The sequence below is a fragment of the Oryx dammah genome, unplaced genomic scaffold (genome assembly GCF_014754425.2).
Source record: "Oryx dammah isolate SB20612 unplaced genomic scaffold, SCBI_Odam_1.1 HiC_scaffold_28, whole genome shotgun sequence".
NCBI lineage: Eukaryota > Metazoa > Chordata > Mammalia > Artiodactyla > Bovidae > Oryx > Oryx dammah.
Window position 1 is genome coordinate 89,998,314 of NW_024070212.1, and position 20,894 is coordinate 90,019,207.

General features: G+C 40.5%; 1 protein-coding gene and 1 non-coding gene across 3 annotated transcripts in view; both read right to left on the reverse strand.

The window, feature by feature from the left end:
• The window catches only part of TCEANC2 (transcription elongation factor A N-terminal and central domain containing 2), a 45,591-nt gene that overhangs the window by 16,364 nt on the left and 8,333 nt on the right, over nt 1–20,894 (reverse strand). For both annotated transcript variants that reach the window (XM_040231084.1, XM_040231083.1), the window contains exon 3: nt 9,817–9,958. In XM_040231084.1, the coding sequence (XP_040087018.1) occupies nt 9,817–9,958 (142 nt within the window). The remainder of the gene's footprint in view (nt 1–9,816; nt 9,959–20,894) is intronic.
• On the reverse strand, nt 7,775–7,905 carry LOC120857133. Its single transcript, XR_005719603.1, has one exon. It is a non-coding gene; the product is annotated as a small nucleolar RNA SNORA42/SNORA80 family (small nucleolar RNA).

Below are 20,894 nucleotides of genomic sequence, written 5' to 3' on the forward strand. Positions count from 1 at the left end.
TTGGGGGCAGAACCCCACACCTTACTCCTTACTCCAAGATACATTCCCAGCTCCCAGCACAGTGCCTACCAGAAATCATTCAAGAAATGTTTGCTGAACTGAATCAGTTACATTAAAAAAAAAAAAGTTTACATTTGGCTTTCAAATTGGCTTTGTAGTAACATCTGAATATGGATGCAGTTGATTGGGAAAATCACACAATTGCAAACAAAATAATGAACTATACTGTAAAGTACTGAATGAAGAGGTTCTAATTCTTACCCACTGCTAAGAATGCTTCCTGCTTACTGCTCCAAAGTCTACAGGAATTATCTCATTTTTTAATAACTAAACAATGAATTAAATACTATTGTTATATCTCTTTTACAAGTGAGAAACTGAAGCTCAGCAAAGCAACCTGCCCTGGCCTCACAGCTAGTAAGCGTGTGAGCCAGAATCTGAGCACAGCCGCCTGACCCTAGAGTCTGCACACTTAACCCAACACCCTATCCTCCTCTGTCATTAGGGACTGGCATATAGGGAGTGTTCAGTAAAGCTCTGTTGAGATAATGTTGTTCACCTTCTTGATATTCCCAAATCAGAAGAGCACAGATCCTGAGAGGTGGCCAAATGGCAGAAGCCTCAGGCTCTCAGGCCAGGACAAGTGATCACTGCTCCTGGCCCGCAGGGGGCAGTATACTCCACAGTGTCCCCCACTGCAGCCCCACCCAGCCTGCTCAGAAGGCTCTCCCAACACCAGGTAAACACTCCAAGCAGGGCCGGGCCAGGAGGAGAATGGGGGATGCAAGATGTGCCAGCAACAGGGTGACAAAGGGAAGAGTGACAGCAGGGAAGGCCTTCAGTCTGGGGCAGGAAAAGAGAAGAGAGGAGGCCTAAGGAACCGCCTTCTATAAAAAACAAGGCAAAATGAACCTTTAGATCAGACAATGAATTTCATGACAATAATGACAGCTAGCCACTGCACTGAACACTTTACACTTATGTCAATGAACTCTCAGAACAACCCTATGAGGTAGGTGCTATGATGATACCCTGTTTGGCAGGTAAAGAACCTGAGGAACTAAGAGGTTAAGGAACTTGCACAGGACACAGCAAATAAGCAGCAAGGCCAAGTTTCAAACGTAGGCACTCTGGCTCGAGCTCAAGTATTAAACCCATACTGTTGCCTCCAGTGATCATATAGTCCTACCTCCTCCTGATTCAGATGAAAAAATGAGGCTCCATGACCTTTCCCCAAGGTCACAAGTTGGTCAGTAGCTACATCAAGGAAGTTAATGATCTGCAAAAAGTCATTATTTGCTCCATGAAGTTTATGTTTTAAAGCAAGCAGTGCCACTGGCTGGTCTTATGATCTAGGTCAAGTCCCCTGGGTTGAAGAGTATGGGGTTTCTGCATCCCAGCACATTGTTAAGACAAATTCCCTGCAGGAAGTGGTCTTTTGCTCATTTAACAAACATTATCAAATACTTAGTAAGTACCAGACTCTATGCTAGACCTTGGGATAGAATGTTGAACAAGACATAGCCCTTTATTCAAGGAGCTCCACAGAGGTCTAAGCACAGGAGATGCACCAAAAAACAAATGCACCAAAGTGACACAGGTTCTAAGACAGTATTGAAAGGGGAACCCAAAAGAGAGTCAAAAGGACAAAGAAGTCAATCTGGCTGGCAAATGGACCAGGGAATACCATGCAAGAGGCAATTCTTGTCCTAAGTCTTGACAAGCAGTGGAGTGAACAAGAGCAGAGAAGCTGAAAGAGCACAGTGTAATTGGAGCGCTGTGATAGGCAAAATAATGTTCCCAAAGATATCCATGCCCTAAACCTCAGAACCTGTGAATCTGTTGCCTTACAAGGAAAAAGGCGTGATTAAAGTTAAGGACCCCAAAATGAGGAGATGAGTCTGGATTACCTAGGTGGGGCCAACCTAATCACATAAGTTCTTAGAGGCAGAAGAGTGGGTCAGAGAGATGAGGTGTGAGAAAAATCCAACCCACCATTGCCAGCTTTGGAGATGGAGGAAGGGAATCACAAGCCACAGAAAGCAGGTGGCTTCTAGAAACTGAAAAAGGCAATGAAACCGATTCTCCCCTAGAGTCTCCAGGAGGAATACAGCCCTACTGACACCGTGATTTTAGCTGAGACCTGTACTAAAGGTCTAACACACAGAAATGTAAGATAATAAACCTAGTGTTTAAACCATTAATTTTCTGGCTTTTGAACAGTGGTGCTGAGAAAGACTCTTGAGAGTCCCTTGGACAGCAAGGAGATCAAACCAGTCAATCCTAAAGGAAATCAACCTTGAATATTCATTGGAAGGACTGATGCTGAAGCTGAAGCTCCAATACTTTGGCCACCGGATGCTAACAGCTGACTCACTGGGAAAGAATCTGATGCTGGGAAAGACTGAGGGCAGGAGGAGAAAGGGGGTGACAGGGAATTAGATGGTTGGATGGCATCATCGACACAATGGACTTGAATTTGAGCAGACTCCGGGAGATAGTGAAGGACAGGGAAGCCTGGCGTGCTATAGTTCATGGTTTGCAAAGAGTTGGACACAACTTGGCAACTGAATCACAATAGCAACAACAGTTTTGTGGCAGTTTGTATGGCACTATTCATAGATAATGAATACAGGAGCTTCTCAGTAGTTCAGGATTGCTAAAACAATGTGAATCTATAGAACAACCTGAGAATGGAAGGCCACTGGAAAGTACCTTGCCACTAAGTTACCCTGTGAACTTGGGCAAGTCAAATCACATCCCCAGTCATTCATTCACTCACTAACTCATTTATTCACTCAACAAACACTTTTGCTTCACCAAGATTATGTTTCATCTGGGCCTTAAAGGTCCAAGGTGCCAAGTTCAAGCACCTTGAGCTTGCCAAGGTGCATCTTTGGGTTTCAGGAGGTAGGAAGACGTGGCCTAAATCCCTCTTAGCTTTGTAGCTTATTTTGTTTCCTGAACCGAGGCAAATTACTTTAAACTCTCTAAGCCTCAGTGTTCTCATTTGTAAAATGAGAAAATAATAATATTTACTTTATAGAATTGTTATATAGATCAAATGAAGTCATAGTGTGTTAGTCACTCAGTCGTGTCCAACTCTTTGTGACCCCATGGACTGTAGCCTGCCAGGCTCCTCTGTCCATGGGATTCTCCAGGCAAGAATACTGGAGTGGGTTGCCATTTCCTCCTCCAGGGAAGTCATAGTGGGGAAAGCATTTTTTAAGTATAGGGTTTTTTGTTGTTAATCAATTATAAATGAAAATCAGATCAATATGATTGACTTAAAACCTTTCCCAGATTATTTATATCTACAGTGTTGCAGAAGTAGAGCATGCTCGCCTTGTAGGCTGGGTGCAAGGCCTAACTACATTGCCTTATCAGCCATTTACTTGCACTCCCTGCCCACTGGTTTCCTTTATAATAAAGATATTCAAGCCACAGAGGCGCCATTAAGAGGCAGATCCAAAGGCTTTTGCCCAGCTAGCCCTCAACTTCCCAGACCACTTGAGAACAGTGAGGCCACTCACTTTTCCTGTCTCTTAAAACACTCTCCTCCTTAGGCCACGCGTCACTGCATGGCCCTGGTCCTCCTCTAATTACACTCCATCCACTTCTTCAGCAGCTCCTCTTCCTCTTCCCACTTTCCTTCCATTCTCCTCATTTCAATCCTTCAGCCTTTTAATCTTTTCTTTTACTCAAAGAATTCATCCACTTAAATGATTTTAAGCAAACGCCTCCAGGCAAATGTGTTCCAAATACAGATTTTTAGTCTAAATATCTCTCATCTGAGTTTCAGTTCTCCATCTCTAGCTGCCTATTGGACATTTGCTCCTAGAGAGTTTATGTCAGAGCAAACACTGACTAAATGAAAATACTAGGAGAAAACTCCCATATGACGTACACAAGAAAAGGCACTAAATTCTGATTTAAAAGAGGTAAGCTTGAGCAGATGGCAGAACCCACAGAGATAGTCCAATAAAATAAAGGCACATATGGCTGGGATTCAGGGCACAATGGCAGCCTGCTAACCAGGAAAGGACATTGCCCCAAGAGACCTGGGTTCTCATGACATCACTGGTGCTAACCCACTGCATGGCCCTGGATAAGTCACTGCATCTGTCTGAGTCTGAATTTCCTCATTTATACATTGAGGTAGCTAAATGGATTTGAAAGTTTGACACTGACATTTATAAAGTTCAAATACAGATAACAAAAATTATAAGATCTCAACAGACAAAGAACACAAAAATTCACACAAAAAGGACAGAGTGCCAATAAGCCAATAGAAAACAATCCATTCTATACAGCAAATGAAAACAAGATGTTATTGGAAATGGTAGTAATATAAATTGGAACAGTAATTCTAAAAATCTAAGATTCAGAAATGGATCGGGACAAGAGATGCATATCCAGGAGTTGTCTGAATTAAGGCCTCAGTTAAGCTGAAGAAGTGAACAGCCTCTCTGGCTAAGTGCTCGAAAGCACAGCCAAAGACTGCGGTCTCCGAGCTTTATGGACCAGTCCCCTCTGAGAGGACAGGGAACAAAGATGGAAGAAAGAGAGAAAGGCAAGAAACAGGAATACAGAAAGCTAGAAATACCATGGAGAAAACCTTGTTTGACTTTGTCATTTTCATTCATTTGAATATATCCTGAGCATATGCCACATTAATGCTTAAAACACACTGGTGAATAAAATATACAGCATGGTCCTGCTGGCACAGAGTTACTGTAAATAAAAAACAACAAAGTAAATAATTAAATAAGTAATCACAAACTCAGATAAGGACTTGAAGGAAATAAACATTGATAAAATAGATAAAGAATTAGCAACAAGGTCAGTGTCATTTATGTTAACAGAAAAGAGAGTAATCAATGGTCTCAAATTCATGGTTCTGGGAAGATGAGAACTGAGACAAGACTATTGGATTTGGATAGAATGAAATCACTTGTGTCCCAAGAGAGAAGAATAGTGGTTGTGGGTGAAGCCAGCATGGAATCAAAGAGTGGAAGAGCCAGAACTGGGAGTTGTGATTATTAATCATATTGAAAGGAATCTGACTATATAAAGAAGAAGAGAAACAAGGTATCTGGAAAAGATGGCAGACAATTAAAGGAGAAGATTTAAGTGTATGTGAAGGCAGAAAGCAAGCGCCAGTGAAGAGGCATCTTGGCATTCTCATTTCCACAGTCAATTCCTGCAAAGTCTGATCCATTCTCCCTGATTAAGTCCTCCCTACGAACCTGCTTCTCTATTTTTAAAATTAGAACTTTTTTCAATCCCACATTGCTTTCTGATATTGCCACCTCTCTCTTTCAATACTAAACTTCTTGAAAGAGTTGTCTATTTTCACAGTTCATTTCCTTACCTCTTCACTCAAGCCTCTGCCCTTAACCATGCCTTTGAAACTGTCCTTAGCAAAATCATTAATGGCCTTACTTTGCAAAATCCAACACGCAATTTTAGAATTAGTTTCTTTGGCCTTTTGACAACGATGGACAGTGCTGACGAATCCCCTCTCAGAAGCACTCTTTCTCTTTCCACAGCAACATTCTCTCCTGGTTCCCCAGTCACACCTTTCCCATCTCCCACAAGCCTCTTGCCTGTTGGTGTGCTTCAGGATGTGGGATTTGGCTCTTTGCTTTTCCTACACACTCTTCCTGGGCAATTGCCTTGCTTTCTCACTACATGCTGATGGTGACTCTCAAGAATATATTTATAGTCCCTCCTTAGCTCTAGCCTTATATATCCAACATTCTGTTGGATATTTCCTCTTGGATGTCCCACAATATGTCAAACACACTGAGTCCAAAATTGAACTTACCATTCCCCCCACCTCCAAACATGCTGTTTCCTATCTTAATGAGTAGTGCTGCCATACACCTATTTGTCCATATCAGAAATCTGGGCCTCAGCCTTCACTCTTGTCATTCCCCAACATCCAATCAACTTCTAGGTTCGCTGGATTTTAATGCATTTATGTCTCTTGATTCCAACCACATTTCTCTACCCTCATGGTTACAACTCCTTCCAGGCCACCCTAATTTCTCATCTAGATGTTTTAGTAGCTTCCTAACTGGGCTTTCTGCCTCCAGGTTTGCTTTTCTCAAACACTCTTCCCCTATGGCAGAGACAGGTATTTCTAAACTGCAAATAAGAATTCAAAAATCCTTTGATAACAACCACTTATGATCTTTAGGATCTGAAGCTTTATAGTGGACTAAAGCTACACTTTCACTGCAATACAATTTGATTCTGGATAAAAATCATCTCAAAAAAAATAAGTGGAGGCTAAAGGCATAGGGTTATCCTAAGGGCTGACTAATAGGAACACTACTGAAATACTTTGCTTTGGGTCAGTGGTGAAATGAGAGAGCTAATGCTGGGACTCTGATTCTGAGCTAGGATCCTTGAGTGGTGTGCTAAAGCATTTCAGGTTAGAAGTGGTCCTTGACTACTGGCACAAACAAAAAAAGAAGCTAATCCTCTCTACAGAGAAATGTTTCCAGTTTAGCCTCACAGAATTCCCACATATTGAAAGAAAATAATGAGCTCACAATTAAAAATCAACAAGCAAGGAATTCTCTGGCAGTTCAATGGTTAGGCCTCTGTGCTTTCGTTGCTGAGGGCCTATGCTCAATCCCTGGCTGGGAAACTAAGATCCTACAAGCCTCATAGCATAGCCAAAAAAAGAAAAAGAAAAATCAACAAGCACAGTGAAAGGCAAACACCAGGAGAGTCAACAGAAACAATAAACAATAGAGTTAAACCCTAAGGATAACAAATATTAGAATAGTCAGGTGACTACAGAAGAACTATACACTATATGTTTGCAGAAATAAAAGGCACAATCACAAGTGTGTACAAATAACATTTAAAAGAGACAGATTTGGGGAAGAAAGAAAGCTTGCAAAAATAAAAAAATGGTTTCAGAAAGAAAGAACTTAATAAATGAGTGAGACAGCAAATTAGAGTCAAGCGAAAAGAGAATTAGTGACTTGGAAGATATACCTCTGAAGAAATTGCCCACAATTTTATGAGAGACAAGGAGACATATGAGCTAAAGAACATGGGAAATAAAAGCTCTAACCTATTTCTAATTGTAGAATCCCAGAATGAAGAAATAGACAATGAAAAGGAGGTTCTTTGAAGAGATAACCACTGTAAAACTTCTACAAATGAACATAAATCTGCAGGTCCAGGAAGAATATATCTAGGTTAAATTTGAAGAAACACATGCTGTGATAGCCAGCCCCAGTGAGCCTCATCTCTTGGTATTCATAACCCATGGGTAGTTGTCTCCCAAGCTGTACCCAGGTTGGTCTGTGTGATCAACAGAATATAACAGAAGCAATGGTATGTCACTTCCAAGATAAGATGATAAAAGATACTGTGGTTTCCATCTTGGTTACTCTCTCTTGGATCACTTACTCTGGAGAAAGTCAACCACCATGCCATGAGCAGCCCTATGAAGAGGTGATGAGAAACTGAGGCCTCCTATAAGCAATCCTGTAAGTGAGCTATTAGGAGCAGATCTTCAAGCCCTGCTCAAGCTTTCAGATGACTACAGCCCCAGCCAACAGCTTGATTGTAACCTTTTAAGAGACCATGAGTCAGAAGCACTCAGATAAACAGCTCTCAGATTCTTGACCCTCAGAAAACCTGTGTGAGACAACAAATACTTAAGCTGCTAAACTTGGGGGTAATTTTTACACAGGGACAGGTAACTAATACACAAGCTAAGACTAAACACTTTTGCTTTTTTTCCCACTGTGCAACCCACTGCAGTGCCTGCAGCCTGTAGACAGAGGCCAGGCAATGGTTTGGGGCCAGTTTGCTCTGTCATGGGATGCTATGAGAGGCCCAGGGGGTCAGCCTGCCATAAATCCAAACCCATGCCTAAGACCAAACTGTTTCAAATGACTTACAAAGAGTCTTTTCCATCTGATCCAGACTCTCTAACTGATTACATTTCAAATATACCAGACTTCTTAGTCTCTGCAAGCACCATGTTCTCTCTGTACAGCTCACCTGACATAGCCCTGCCTGGCACGTTCTTTAACATCTTCCCTACTCTCAACACATGTACTCTTTGATCTAACTTCTCCTCGTCATCAGAGCACTCAGAAATCTCATGGGACAGGGACAGGAAGGACTCTAAAGGTGGGAGAATGGAAACATTCTCAGGCAATGATACAAATGAATCTTCAGGCTAGCAACTAGCGTAACTACAAAGGAACCGAGGAACCTTTATATTCCACACAACCTCAGGTTTAGGCAAAGCCTGGGATACGGTCAAAACTCAAATGTTGGATGGTTTCCAGGTCCTCCTAAGTCATGCCCCCTTGTTGTGGTTTCATTATGATCCCTGAATTGAAATTTCTGAACATCAGACACGCCCATTCTTGAAAGCATACTCATAATTGTACTTAGCATACTTGCAACTGTACTCAAAGGACAAACAGAAATGATTTTTAAAACTGTCATCTGCTCTGTAGTGTAGGATAACTCCAGTCAATATTATGTTGACATTTAAGATCTGATTGTAAGTGTATTTGTGGTGTGCCTAAATATGAACATATATATACACATATGTACATGTACACATCATAAAATATTAACCACTAGTACCCTCTACTGGTGGAAATACCTTATCTGCTCATATGAATGGTCTTATTGCCCTCTAGTGACCACAACCTATAAAGAGAAAATCCAGCAGCAGATGGGAGAATCTCCTTGGCTATAACGATAGGGTTTTATGTTCTTTAAGCATCTAATTTTCTCAGATTCTGGTTTATATTACAGGGGTGCAACTCTCAAGACTCTTGGGGGAACCTCTGGGGGATTTCACACAGCTCTTGCCAGCTGTTAGCGCCAGTCTGAAGCTACTCTCTCTCCTGCTTCTCATGAACAAGAGGTCAAGGGGAGGCAGAGAAGGCAATGGCTGCACGGGTGAGGGCAAGAACAGCAGCTGTGAATGACTACCCTGGACTCCCTGGGGACTTGGGAGCAGCTTGAGGAACACATGCTGGCCCTCCCTCGCATATTATTCACAGTTGTGTGCTGTACTAAAATGGTAATTCGATGTAGTTCCTGACTTACCTCTTAAGACAACTCCAATGCTGTAATAAGTGATGTAGCAGCAAAAGATGCTATCATTTTGCTTTTACAAACCATGCTTTGGAAGTTACTTCTATTCAAGACAGAAAAGCCAAGATTTAAGTGACCTGTTGCCTCTTCTATGGAGTTTTTTCTGAGTTCCCCAGATGTAAGACTACTCTGTTCTCTGTGCCAGCATACACCTTGCACAGATCAGAATTGTACCACAGATATTATTCATATGTTTTTATTTTTAATCTAAACTATTTTACTACTTACATTTGTCTACTTGCTGGTTTCTCCACCAAACCCTAAATTCCTTGAGGTCACAATCATGTCTTCTTCATTTTTGTACACCCAGCATCAAGCACATTCAAAACATGACCCACTGATCATGCAGTAAGTACAGAAACTGAAGCATTTAGAAACTTTTATAGTAGTCTGACAAAGTACTTCCACATCTGTTGAATCTAATTTTTTTTAGAAATAGGGCTTGTACTCTGCATATTTTAATTTCATTTACCTATTAACTTTTATTATACTATAAAAGTATTAGTCTACAGTCAACGGAGAATTTTTTAAACAATGGTCTCTCACCAAAGATAGTTTGAGAAGTACTGACATACAGATAACTATGTTTGCGAGAGGGAGGAAAGAAGAAAGAAGGAGATAAAACAGAAGCACTTCTCATAAAATTCAGAAGGAACATACCTATCTTTGTTGACTTTAACACTTCTTGGGAAGGTATTTTCTTCTTTAATTCTCGTAAGGCTTCGACTAGATTCTCTTTGCTTTGATCAGGAAGCTCCAACATAGTTTTCCATCTTTTTATGTCTTCTATAACCACAACTCTCTGGGAAAAAGAAAAGTCATTTGGAAAATGGAACATTTTCATTAGAAAGACATCTGCCTTCACCTGAGCTAATGGGGCTCCTACTGACATATGAATTATTGATTATGACCTGAACCAAAGCACAGTATGTATGATGGCCCCAAATGATGGGTAATTGCTTAAAAGCAGCCCCTGCTTACTGCAAATCAGGAAGAGAGTTACATCTATTAGGAAAAGTGCAAGTTTTAATCTTACCATGTCAGACACCACTGGGCACTTAGCATTGAAAGGCAAAAAGGAGGAGAAGAAAAGAAAAACTATGCTGAGGTGAACCAACCCTATAGCTCACTTAAGTGTCTTAATCCATAGGGGAGGACAGACAGCAGAGAAGTCATAAAGACATAGTTATTTCAACAATAAAAAGCACACTTCAACAGCTCCCTACTTCCTAGATTATAAAACTCAAACCTTCTCTTGTATGAAGAATTTTTAAAACTTCAAACACAAAAAGTTAGAGTTACTCACCGCTTATAATGAAAAAGTTACATTTTGCCATTTCACATATAAAACAATAAAACACTGTAAAGTTCAAGTCTCCTTACACCCTTCACCCCTTAATCCCTTCCTTCCATTTCTGGAAAAAACTACCATCTTAGAGTTGACACGAATCTTTCCATTAAGTGTAAAATATTAACAAGGAATCCAGGTGAAAGGGATGAGGAACGTCTTTGTACTGTTGTACTTAAAATTATTTCCACTAATAATTTTTTAAAATAAACTGGGAGACAAAAAATAAAGTTGCTTTTATAATTACAAAAAAATTTTGTTTCTTGTTTTGTATCATTATACCTTGGGGTGGTGGGCCGGTTAGGGTCTGGGAAGGGGCACAGGGGCTTCTGGTACATGTCCTGTTTCTTGATCTGGATACTGGTGACACAAATGTGTTCTGTGAAAATCTTTAAGATGTACACTCATGATTTGTCTACTTTTCTATATGCATGTGATAATTCAATAAAAACAAACCCTAAAAAGTCTTCACTTACCCCCCTGGGCAGGGTCTAGCATAGCTGCCTGTGCTGGGAGAAGGGGATGTCTGGGGACTTCTCTATTTCCCCACCTTTGCTTCTCCTCCTTCCCCAGCTGCTTGTTTGCTTTAGTCTCTGATCCCTCCAGGTTTGAAACTGGGAAAAGGAGGAACAGTAACAGACAGGAAAAGCCTTACTTCTGGTTGTGATGCGATGCGATGCTCACCAGTTTTCAGTACTCTCTAGACTTGGCAGATAGTCAAAAGCTGTCTCATGAGCTGTTTCTGTGGTTCCATGGAGGCTCCCAGGGTTGAGCTCTGACCTGTAGTATTCCCACAGCACTGGCAAGGTCTCTTCTAGCCAGCCACATACAGGTCCACCCTACGTCTCCAGCTTCTGGCAACCAGCTTCATACATTCTCTGAAGGGGTCCCATTACCCTTCCAAGGATCTTTGTGAACCAAACCCCTTTATTTCAACTCTAAGTTAACCAGTATTTTCTCTGCTATGCCCGCATCTTTGCCCTGAAAAACTCTGAGCATAACAGCCTTCCAAATGCAACCACTTCCCTTTCAGTGGCATCAGTAAAAACCCTCTGGTTTTAGACTTTCCCAGGCACAGGTCTGGTCTCTATCTACCAACTCCAGGAACTGAGGTCAAGTTCTCCAAAAGAAAATACCACAGCCGTCCCATTTTATCCAAAGGACTTTTCATTCCTTTCTTTACCTTCAACTTTCCTTATTACCTAAGATAGGTGATAGGTTCAGGATTCCAAAACTGGTCTTCACATACTGCCTTCACAAGTTCTGCACAGATGGTCTAGAATAACTTTGGGGAACACCACTTTATACCTAATGTTTTGTTCTCAAGGCTTCCCAGGTGACACTAGTAGTAAAGAACCCACCTGCTAGTGCAGGAGACGTAAGAGACACGGGTTCGATCCCTGGGTCAGGAAGATCCCCTGGAGGAGGGCATGGCAACCCACTCCAGTATTCTTGCCTGGAGAATCCCATGGACATAGGAGCTCGGCAGACTACAGTCCATGGGGTTGCAAAGAGTCAGACATGACTGAAGCGACTTGGCATGCACACACGCACACTTTGTTTTCAGTCCTTAGGAGCCCTAACCAAAATTGAGACAGAGTACTTTTCTATGACCTGTTACAATATAAAATAACATTGGTGTTAAATGGCATGAAAGACAAATAAATGAAGCTAGGTAAGGGATATTTTCGGAGAAAGCAATGGCGACCCACTCCACAGCTTTTGCCTGGAAAATGCCATGGACAGAGAAGCCTGGTAGGAGTCCCTGGGGTCGCAAAGATTGGACACAACTGAGCAACTTCACTTTCACTTTTCACTTTCATGCATTGGAGAAGGAAATGGCAACCCACTCCAGTGTTCTTGCCTGGAGAATCCCAGGGACGGGGGAGCCTGGAGGGCTGCCGTCTATGGGGTCGCACAGAGTTGGACACGACTGAAGTGACTTAGCAGCAGCAGCAGCAGCAGCAAGGGATATTTTCAGTAGGAAGTAGACATAAATATCATATTACGCAACTTGCACTTCTCATTCAATATAGTTTGACTTACCCATACTGATGTGTATAAACCCAGTTGATCCATTTTGATAGTATTGAATATTATTCTATTATTTTTATATACAATGTCTCAGAATATTAAAATCTATTCCCCTAATGCATATTTAGCATTTTCTGCCCCTCATATTTTTCCTATTATAAACACTGCTTCAGTGAACTCCTGCCTATTATATATTCGTATGTCTTCTATCCTTCACTTTCAACTTTTCTGGGTCATGCTTTAATAACTTATGGCTGCTTTATTTTGCTCCTCCTTCCCCATCCAATCTGAAAATTTCTATTTTTTAATAGGCATGTTTAATCCATTTGCATTTATCATCATTACTGATGATTACTGGACATACTTTCTCTTTGCCTTTTTTCTTCCTTTCTTATCTTTTATTTAACAGCCTGAGTTTTCTTTAATCTTGTTTTTCCTCTCATGGCTTGGAAGTTATACATTCTATTTCTATCATTTTAGTGTTTGTCCCCACAATTTTTAAGATACTCAATGAAATCTATACCAAGTCTCTACATTATGGAAAACTCCTGTTAGAAATATATACGGCCTCTTTGCCTGTCCTTCAAGTCTCTTAACTTTTCTGCCATATTTCTATTTCTGTGGGATGCATTCTAGTGATTTCCTCAGGTCGCTAAGAGTCCGGCACAACTGAGCGACTTCACTTTCGCTTTTCACTTTCATGCACTGGAGAAGGAAATGGCAACCCACTCCAGTATTCTTGCCTGGAGAATCGCAGGGACAGAGGAGCCTAGTGGACTGCTGTCTATGGGGTCACATAGAGTCGGACACAACTGAAGTGACTTAGCAGCAGCAGCAGCAGCTTTCAATTTGGGCTTCCCTGGTAGCTTAGATGGTAAAGAATCTACCTGCAATGCAGGAGACCCAGGTTCAATCCCTGGGTTGAGAAGATGCCCTGGAAAAGAGAATAGCTACTCCAGTATTCTTGCCTGGAGAATTTCATGGACAGGGGAGTTTGGCGGGCTACAGTCCATGGGGTCGCAAAGAGTCAGACATGACTGAGTGATAAATACTTTCACTTTTTTCAGCTTTCAATTCAGTATTTCTCTCCATAGCTATGACTTTACTTTTAACCTATCCAATGTACTTGTCAACAAATATGCTTTTTCACTGGACAAATTCTGTTTATTTTTCCCTCTAAATCTGCCCATTTTTTTCATACTATCCTATCCTTACCATTTCTATTCCTTTCTTTACCTCTGTGAATATTTTTAACACATTTAAGATCTCTTTCAGACTGTTACCTATGTTTCCTGGAGTAAAATTCTACTACTTAAATCTACCTGCTCATTCTCCCTCCTGGTAATTTATTTTACTGTAAGTTTTGACCATGAGTACATTTTTAATGTTTTCCATGGGAATCCTATGTACTCTAGGCTTAGAAGTGTCTTAACACGGAAATCTCACCTTTGCCTTTGCCAAGCTCCTTGGATTTCCCTGGTTCTGGACCAGTTTTTATGTTAATTTTTCAGCTTTGTAGATAGTATGAAGTTAAATACACACACACACAGTAATAAGCGTGAGGTTCTAGTTTATTATGGGGTCAACTTTTTTTGAACCCAAACCCTGACATGATACAATCTTCATGCTGATTCCTTAGACTGGTGGATGGAATTTTTCTAGTTCATTTTTCAAAAATATGGTAGCCCTATGTTGACTTCCAGCTCCTTATCTGCTATCCTCATACTGGCCCTAAAATCCCAGCCCCCAAACTCTGTACCTGGTTTCCATAAAACTATATAGAAGCATACCTTGTTTTATTGCACTTCACTTTACTGCACTTTGCAGATATTGCCTTTTTTTTTTTTTTTTTTAACAAATTGAAGGTTTGTGGTAACCCTGCATTGAGCAAGCCTACAGATACTATTTTTTCCAACAGATGCTCACTTCGTGTCTGTCATATTTAGATAATTCCTGCAATGTTTCAAACTTTTTCCATTATATTTATTATGACCTGTGATCAATGATCTTTGATGTTACTATTTTACTTGTTTTGGGGGGTGCCACAAACCATGCCCATTTAAGACAGCAAACTTAGCTGATAAATATTTTGAGTACTCCACCAACCAGTCATTTCCCCATTTCTGTCTGCTCCTTGGGCTTCCCTATTCCCTGAGATCCCGCAACACTGCAATTAGGTTAATTAACAGCCCTACAATGGCCTCTAAGTGTTCAAGTGAAAGGAAGAGTAGCTTGACTCTCACTTAAAGTCAAAAGCTAGAAATGATTAAGCTTAGTGAGGAAAATATGTTGAAAACCAAGACAGGCCAAAAGCTAGGTGTTCTGCATCAAATAGTTAACCAAGTCATAAATGCAAGGGGAAAGTTCCTGATGGAAATTAAAAGTGCTGCTCCAGTGAACACACAAATGATAAGAAAGCAGAACAGACTTAATGCTGATATGATAACATTTTAGTGGTTTGCATAGATCAAACTAACTACGACATTCCCATAAGCCAAAGCCTAATCTGGAGCAAGGCCCTAATGCTCTTCAAGTCTAGGAAGGCTGAGAGGTGAGGAAACTGCAGAAGAAGTCTGAAGCTAGCAGAGGTTGGTTGATGAGGTTTAGGGGAAGAAGTTGTTTCCATAACATACAAGTGCAAAGTAAAGCAGCAAGTGCTAAGGTAGAAGCTGCAGCAAGCTATCCAGAGGATCTATCTAAGATAATCAATGAACACTAAACAACAGACTTTCAATGTGGATAGAATAGTCTCATACTGGAAGAGATGACATCTAGAACTTGCATAGCTAGAGAGGAGAAGTCAATGCCTAACTTCAAAGTTTCAAAGGACTGGTTGACTCTCAGGGACTAATGTAGCTGGCGACTACAAGTAGAAGCCAATGCTCACTTGTCATTTTGAAAATCCTTGGGCCCTTAATTATGCAAATTACTCTTCCTGGGCTCATGTAACAAAGCCTAGATGACAGCACACTTGTTTACAACATGATTTACCGAATAGTTTAGGCCCACTGTCAAGACCTATTACTAAGAAAAAAGATTCCTTTCAAAATATCACTACTCATTGACTAATGAACCTGTTCACTCAAGAGCTCTGACAGAGATGTCCAATGAAACTAATGTTTTCATGCCTGCTAACACAACATCCATTCTGTTGCAAGGAGTAATTTTGACTTTCAAGTCCTAGAAATATATTTCTAGGATACATACATAGAGAAATACATTAGAGATACATTTCATAAGGCTATAGCTACCATAGATAGTGATTTTTCTGGTGCAAAGTAAATTGAAAATCTTCTGGAAAGAATTCACCATTCCAGATGCAATTAAGAATATTCATGATTCATGAGATTAAGTCAAAATATCAACATTAACTGGAGTTTGGAAAAAGTTGATTCCAAAATTCATGAATGACTTTGAGGGGTTCTAAACTTCAGTGAAAGAAGTAACTGCAGATGTGGTGGAAAATGCAAGAGAACTAGAATTATGAGTGGAGTTGAGGATATGACTGAATTGCTGTAATCCCATGATTAAACTTTAATAGATAAGGAGTTACTTCTTATGGAAAAGCAAAGAAGGTTTCTTGAGATGGAATCTACTCCTGGTGAAGATGCTGTGAAGTCTGTTGAAATGACAAGGAAGGATGTAGAATATCACATAAACTTAGCTGATAAAGCAGCAGCAGAGTCTGGTAGGATTGACTTCAATTTTGAAAGTTCTACTGTGAGTAAAATGCTATCAAACAGCATTGCACACTATAGAGAATCATTCATGAAAGGAAGGGTCAGTTGATATGGCAAACTTCACTGTTTTAAGAAACTGCCGCAGCCACCCTAAACTTTAGCAACCACCATCCTCATCAGTTAGCAACCATCAACATCTAGGCAAGACCCTCCAAAAGGCAAGACCCAGCAAAAAGATTCCAACTCACTGAAGGCTCAGATGATGGTTAGCATTTTTTAGCAATAAAATATTTTTAAAGGTATGTACATGTTTTTAAACATAACGCCATTGTACACTTAACAGATTATACAGTATAGTTCAAACATAACTTTTATATTAACTGGGAAACCAAAAAAATTCACTTTATTGCAGTGGTCTGGAACCAAACCTGAAATATCTCTAAGGTATGCCTTCAGCTCCCACTTATAGCTCTGCATTTGGATTTCCTCTCTCTTCCTGGCACTTGAGGGTTTCTCTTTTTTCTTTTCAAGCTCAGCTCTGTTCTGGAGACATTTTGCTTGGGGTTTTTTTTTTTTTTTTGGTCGCACAATGTGGCATGTGCGATCTTAGTTCCTAACCAGGGATCAAACCCAGGCCCCTATAATAGAGTCTTAATTGCTGTACTGTCAGGGTAATTCTTGTATTGGAGATTTTTTACTGAGCATTTCTACATGGCTAGAATGAGGTTGTGGGTTCCACATCAGATTATTTCAACATATGAAACTAGAGACGTTTAAGCTCTTTAGCATGGCATAAAAGGCCTTACATGACCTGGCTCTTGACATCCTTTTCAGCCTCACCATTGGCTCAACATACATCAAACAATTTGAAACTGCCTAAACAAATCACAGTATTTGACATCCTCTGCCTGGGATGCTCTTTCTCTGCCTGAATCACATGATAAACATCTGTTTATTCTTAAAGACATTAAAGAATCAACTACTATACAAAGACTTTCTTGCCTCTCTCCAACCACATTTAACCAAACCCCCATGGAATCTGCAAAGACATCAATTACTGCATATGTGCTTTCTGCAAATAGTTATCTACAAGGTGTCTTCTCCACTAGACTATGAACAAGTTGAGGGCCAGAACAATTTCTTATTTCTCTATCCCCAATGCACAGTAGATATAAGAAGAAGAAGTGAAGTTGCTTAGTCATGTCCAACTCTTTGTGACCCCATGGACTGTAGCCCACCAGGCTCCTCCATCTGTGGAATTTTCTAGGCAAGAGTACTGGAGTGGGTTGCCATTTCCTTCTCCAGGGGATCAGCACATGTAACTGAACAGTTATTTCTACCTTCGAGGACTAACTATAGTAGTCTTCAGATCTGAAATATTGGACCAAAAATAGAAAAATACAGCAATTAGTTCCAGAGAAGAATTCCACATACTTACAAAGAATGTTTCTCTATTTCTGTCCAAATATGAGCCCCAAAATAGATACTGCAAGTTCTTATCTGAAATATTTAGAGGGAAAAAGGGAAGTGGACATGAACTATCAATGGGAAAGCTCCTATGAGTAGTGGAATGGTTACTGCCAGAAAGAAAAGGTGCTTCCAAAATCCCATTTGGTCCTATAGTTGTGGATGGCTGAAATATAAGGTTTGATAAAACCAATGAGGGAAAATGCTTCACTCATAAGCAATAACACGGGCACCATTCCACTGGTGGGGGCAGGGACAATATTGGCTAGTCAATCCTACAAGGGGAGTGAAGACTTACAGAGCATTCTTAAATGCAGAACCTAAAATAATAGGCATATTTCAGACTCTTTCAATTTAAAAAATCTCCTATTGCAACCAACAGAAGAAATCACTTTCCCTTAGGGAGTAAGAAGAGATTAACCAAATTAACCTTTACTATTCAAATACACACCACATGAGCTCTATTGAGTAGCACTTTCATTGAATGTGATAAGGCTAAGGCAAAATTACTTCTAATATGCTGATAACAGAAGTACAATGGTCCTAATATCCCAAGATTTTTATACCTCTTTTGCTGGCATTCAGAAACCTCCAACTTTTTTTAGTTCTCCCTATAGGAGGCAGACTGTGGAACCAGATTGTCTAGTTCAAATCCCAGCTCTACCACTGAGAGCTTCATGACTTTGGACAAGCTACTTAATCTCTCTGTGCCTTAGATTTTTTTAATCTGTAAAATATAAATGATAAAAGCATCCATTTCACAGTGCTATTATTAGCATTTAGAGTTATTATGTGTAAAGCACTTAGCTCAATGCCTGGCCCATAGAAACAGGCTCAATAAATGTAAGCCGTAATCATTACTATTATCATCACCATCACCACCATCATTCTCAGCTCTAGCTTTACTACACAGCCTCTTTTTTTTTCCATATAAGAAAAGAGAGAACTACTTATTAGTTTTTATTTTGTGCCAGGCACAATGCTTAGCCCTTTCAACATGCATTTATTTATTTAGCCCTCATAACAACCCTGCAGGTGAGATACTATTTCTGATGTTACTGATAAGGAGATTGAGGCTTGAACATTCAGCAAATTCTTAGCATTAAAACATAATGGTGGTGTGTGGGGAGAGTCACTTGGCAAAACGTGGATCTAGCTAACTCTCTAGAATTCAAATTTAACTTGTTTTTAATTTGTACTGTGCACACAGGAAGGTAAGCATGTGTGCATGCATAAAGGAAAGGGAATAGTAGGTACAACTGACTGAATGGGTAGATATCACTAACTTCCCTCTAGCTAGCCAAATCTTTCCATCTATTTAAGACTCTAACTCCTAAAACAGACACTGAGCTCTCTCCTAACTCTTGACCCTTATTGTCTAAACAACAATTTTGTAATGGAGCACATATGATTTTGTATCATTACTTATTAATTTCTTATGATGTCCTAAGAAGAAGTCCCATAAAGGCTCACATACTTTTATCTTAAAATTTTCTTATGTTCTTTAGAGTACCTAGCATAGAACTGAGTATAAAGCTGTTTCACAATAGCATTTGTGGAGTAGCTTACTATCCAGACCCAGCAAGAACATCCCCAAATAATGATGATTATTGTTTACTCAATGAATTTTTACATACAATGTAGAGGCCCTGTGTTAGGGCTTAGAGCAGAATCAGAACACAGTAAGATACTGCAGTCCCAGTCCTAATAGTTCATGATAGACTGGGGAAACTACAGGTAATCAGGCAATTACAATACAGTAAGGTAAGTGCTAAAACAGATATTTGAACCAAGTGCTAAGAGAATATCAAAGAGGGAAAGATTAAGTCCCCAGAAAGCATTTCAGCATTCACTTTTTTAACAAGTATTTACTAACCACTTAATATGTGCTGAACACTGTCTTAGGTCCAAGGGTAGAGAGCTAAATAAAATGTCCAAGGCCCCTGTATTTATGAAGCTTATAATCTAAGATTCACTTGAGTGGGTTGACAAATGAGTAGGAATTCACTCTGTAAAAGATGCAGGAAAGGGGATCAGCATCACGTCAAAGCCCTGGAGACATGAATGAGAGGAACTTAGAAAAAGAAGAGCAAGAAGTGAGGCATGGCTGGAATGCATTCCTGTTAAAGGGGAGCTATAAGAGATAAGGTGAGATGGCACCTCAGACAGAACAGAAGAGAAAGGGTTTCATATGCCAAGTCCAGGCTTTTAAAGTTTTAGCTCATTTGGTCATTCAGAGAAATACACCATGGCCTTCTATATGCCAAGTCCCATGACAGCTACCGGGGCCACAAAAACATTAAGACACAGTCTTTCCAGATGCGGAGAGTATACCAGGACACACGCATGGAAAGGAACACGTTTCCATCACAATACTGTAAAGTAATTATCCTCCAATTAAAAAAGAAAAACACCTTTTACAAAGCACAAGAAGTGCGCTAATGGGGCACGTTAAGAAAAGGGATAGCTTAGAGAAGGGAGTCATTATATTGACTCTGTATTTGGGGGACAGAGGGTTGGGGGACAGAGGGTGGCTAGGAAAGACCTTCTAATAGAGGAGACTCTTTACTAGGTCACGGGGACAAAGGATTTCATAAAGTAGCTGATAACAACAAACACTTACATAGTACTTAGTACTAGCCAGGTTCTGCTCCAACCACTTTACATATATTGACTCATTCAAACTTTGCAATGAGGTTATTAAGTAGACGGGGCTTCCCTGATAGCTCAGTTGGTAAAGAATCCACCTGCAATCCAGGAAACCCCGGTTTGATTCTTGGATTGGGAAACTCTGCTGGAGAAGGGATAGGCTACTCACTCAAGTATCCTTGGGCTTCTGTTGTGGTTCAGCTGGTAAAGAATCTTCCTGCAACGCAGGAGACCTGGGTTTGATTCCTGGGTTGGGAAGATTCCTTGGAGAAGGGAAAGGCTATTGACTCTGGTATTCCTACCTGGAGAATTCCAAGGACTGTATAGTCCATGGGGTTGCAGAGTCGGACACGACTGAGCAACTTTCACTTCAGTTCAGTCGCATCCGACTCTTTGTGACCCCATGGACTGCATCATGCCAGGCTTCCCTGTCCATCACCAACTGCCAGAGCTTACTCAAACTCATGTCCATCGAGCTGGTGATACCATCCAGCCATCTCTTCTTCTATCATCCCCTTCTCCTCCCGCCTTCAATCTTTCCTAGCATCAGGGTCTATTCA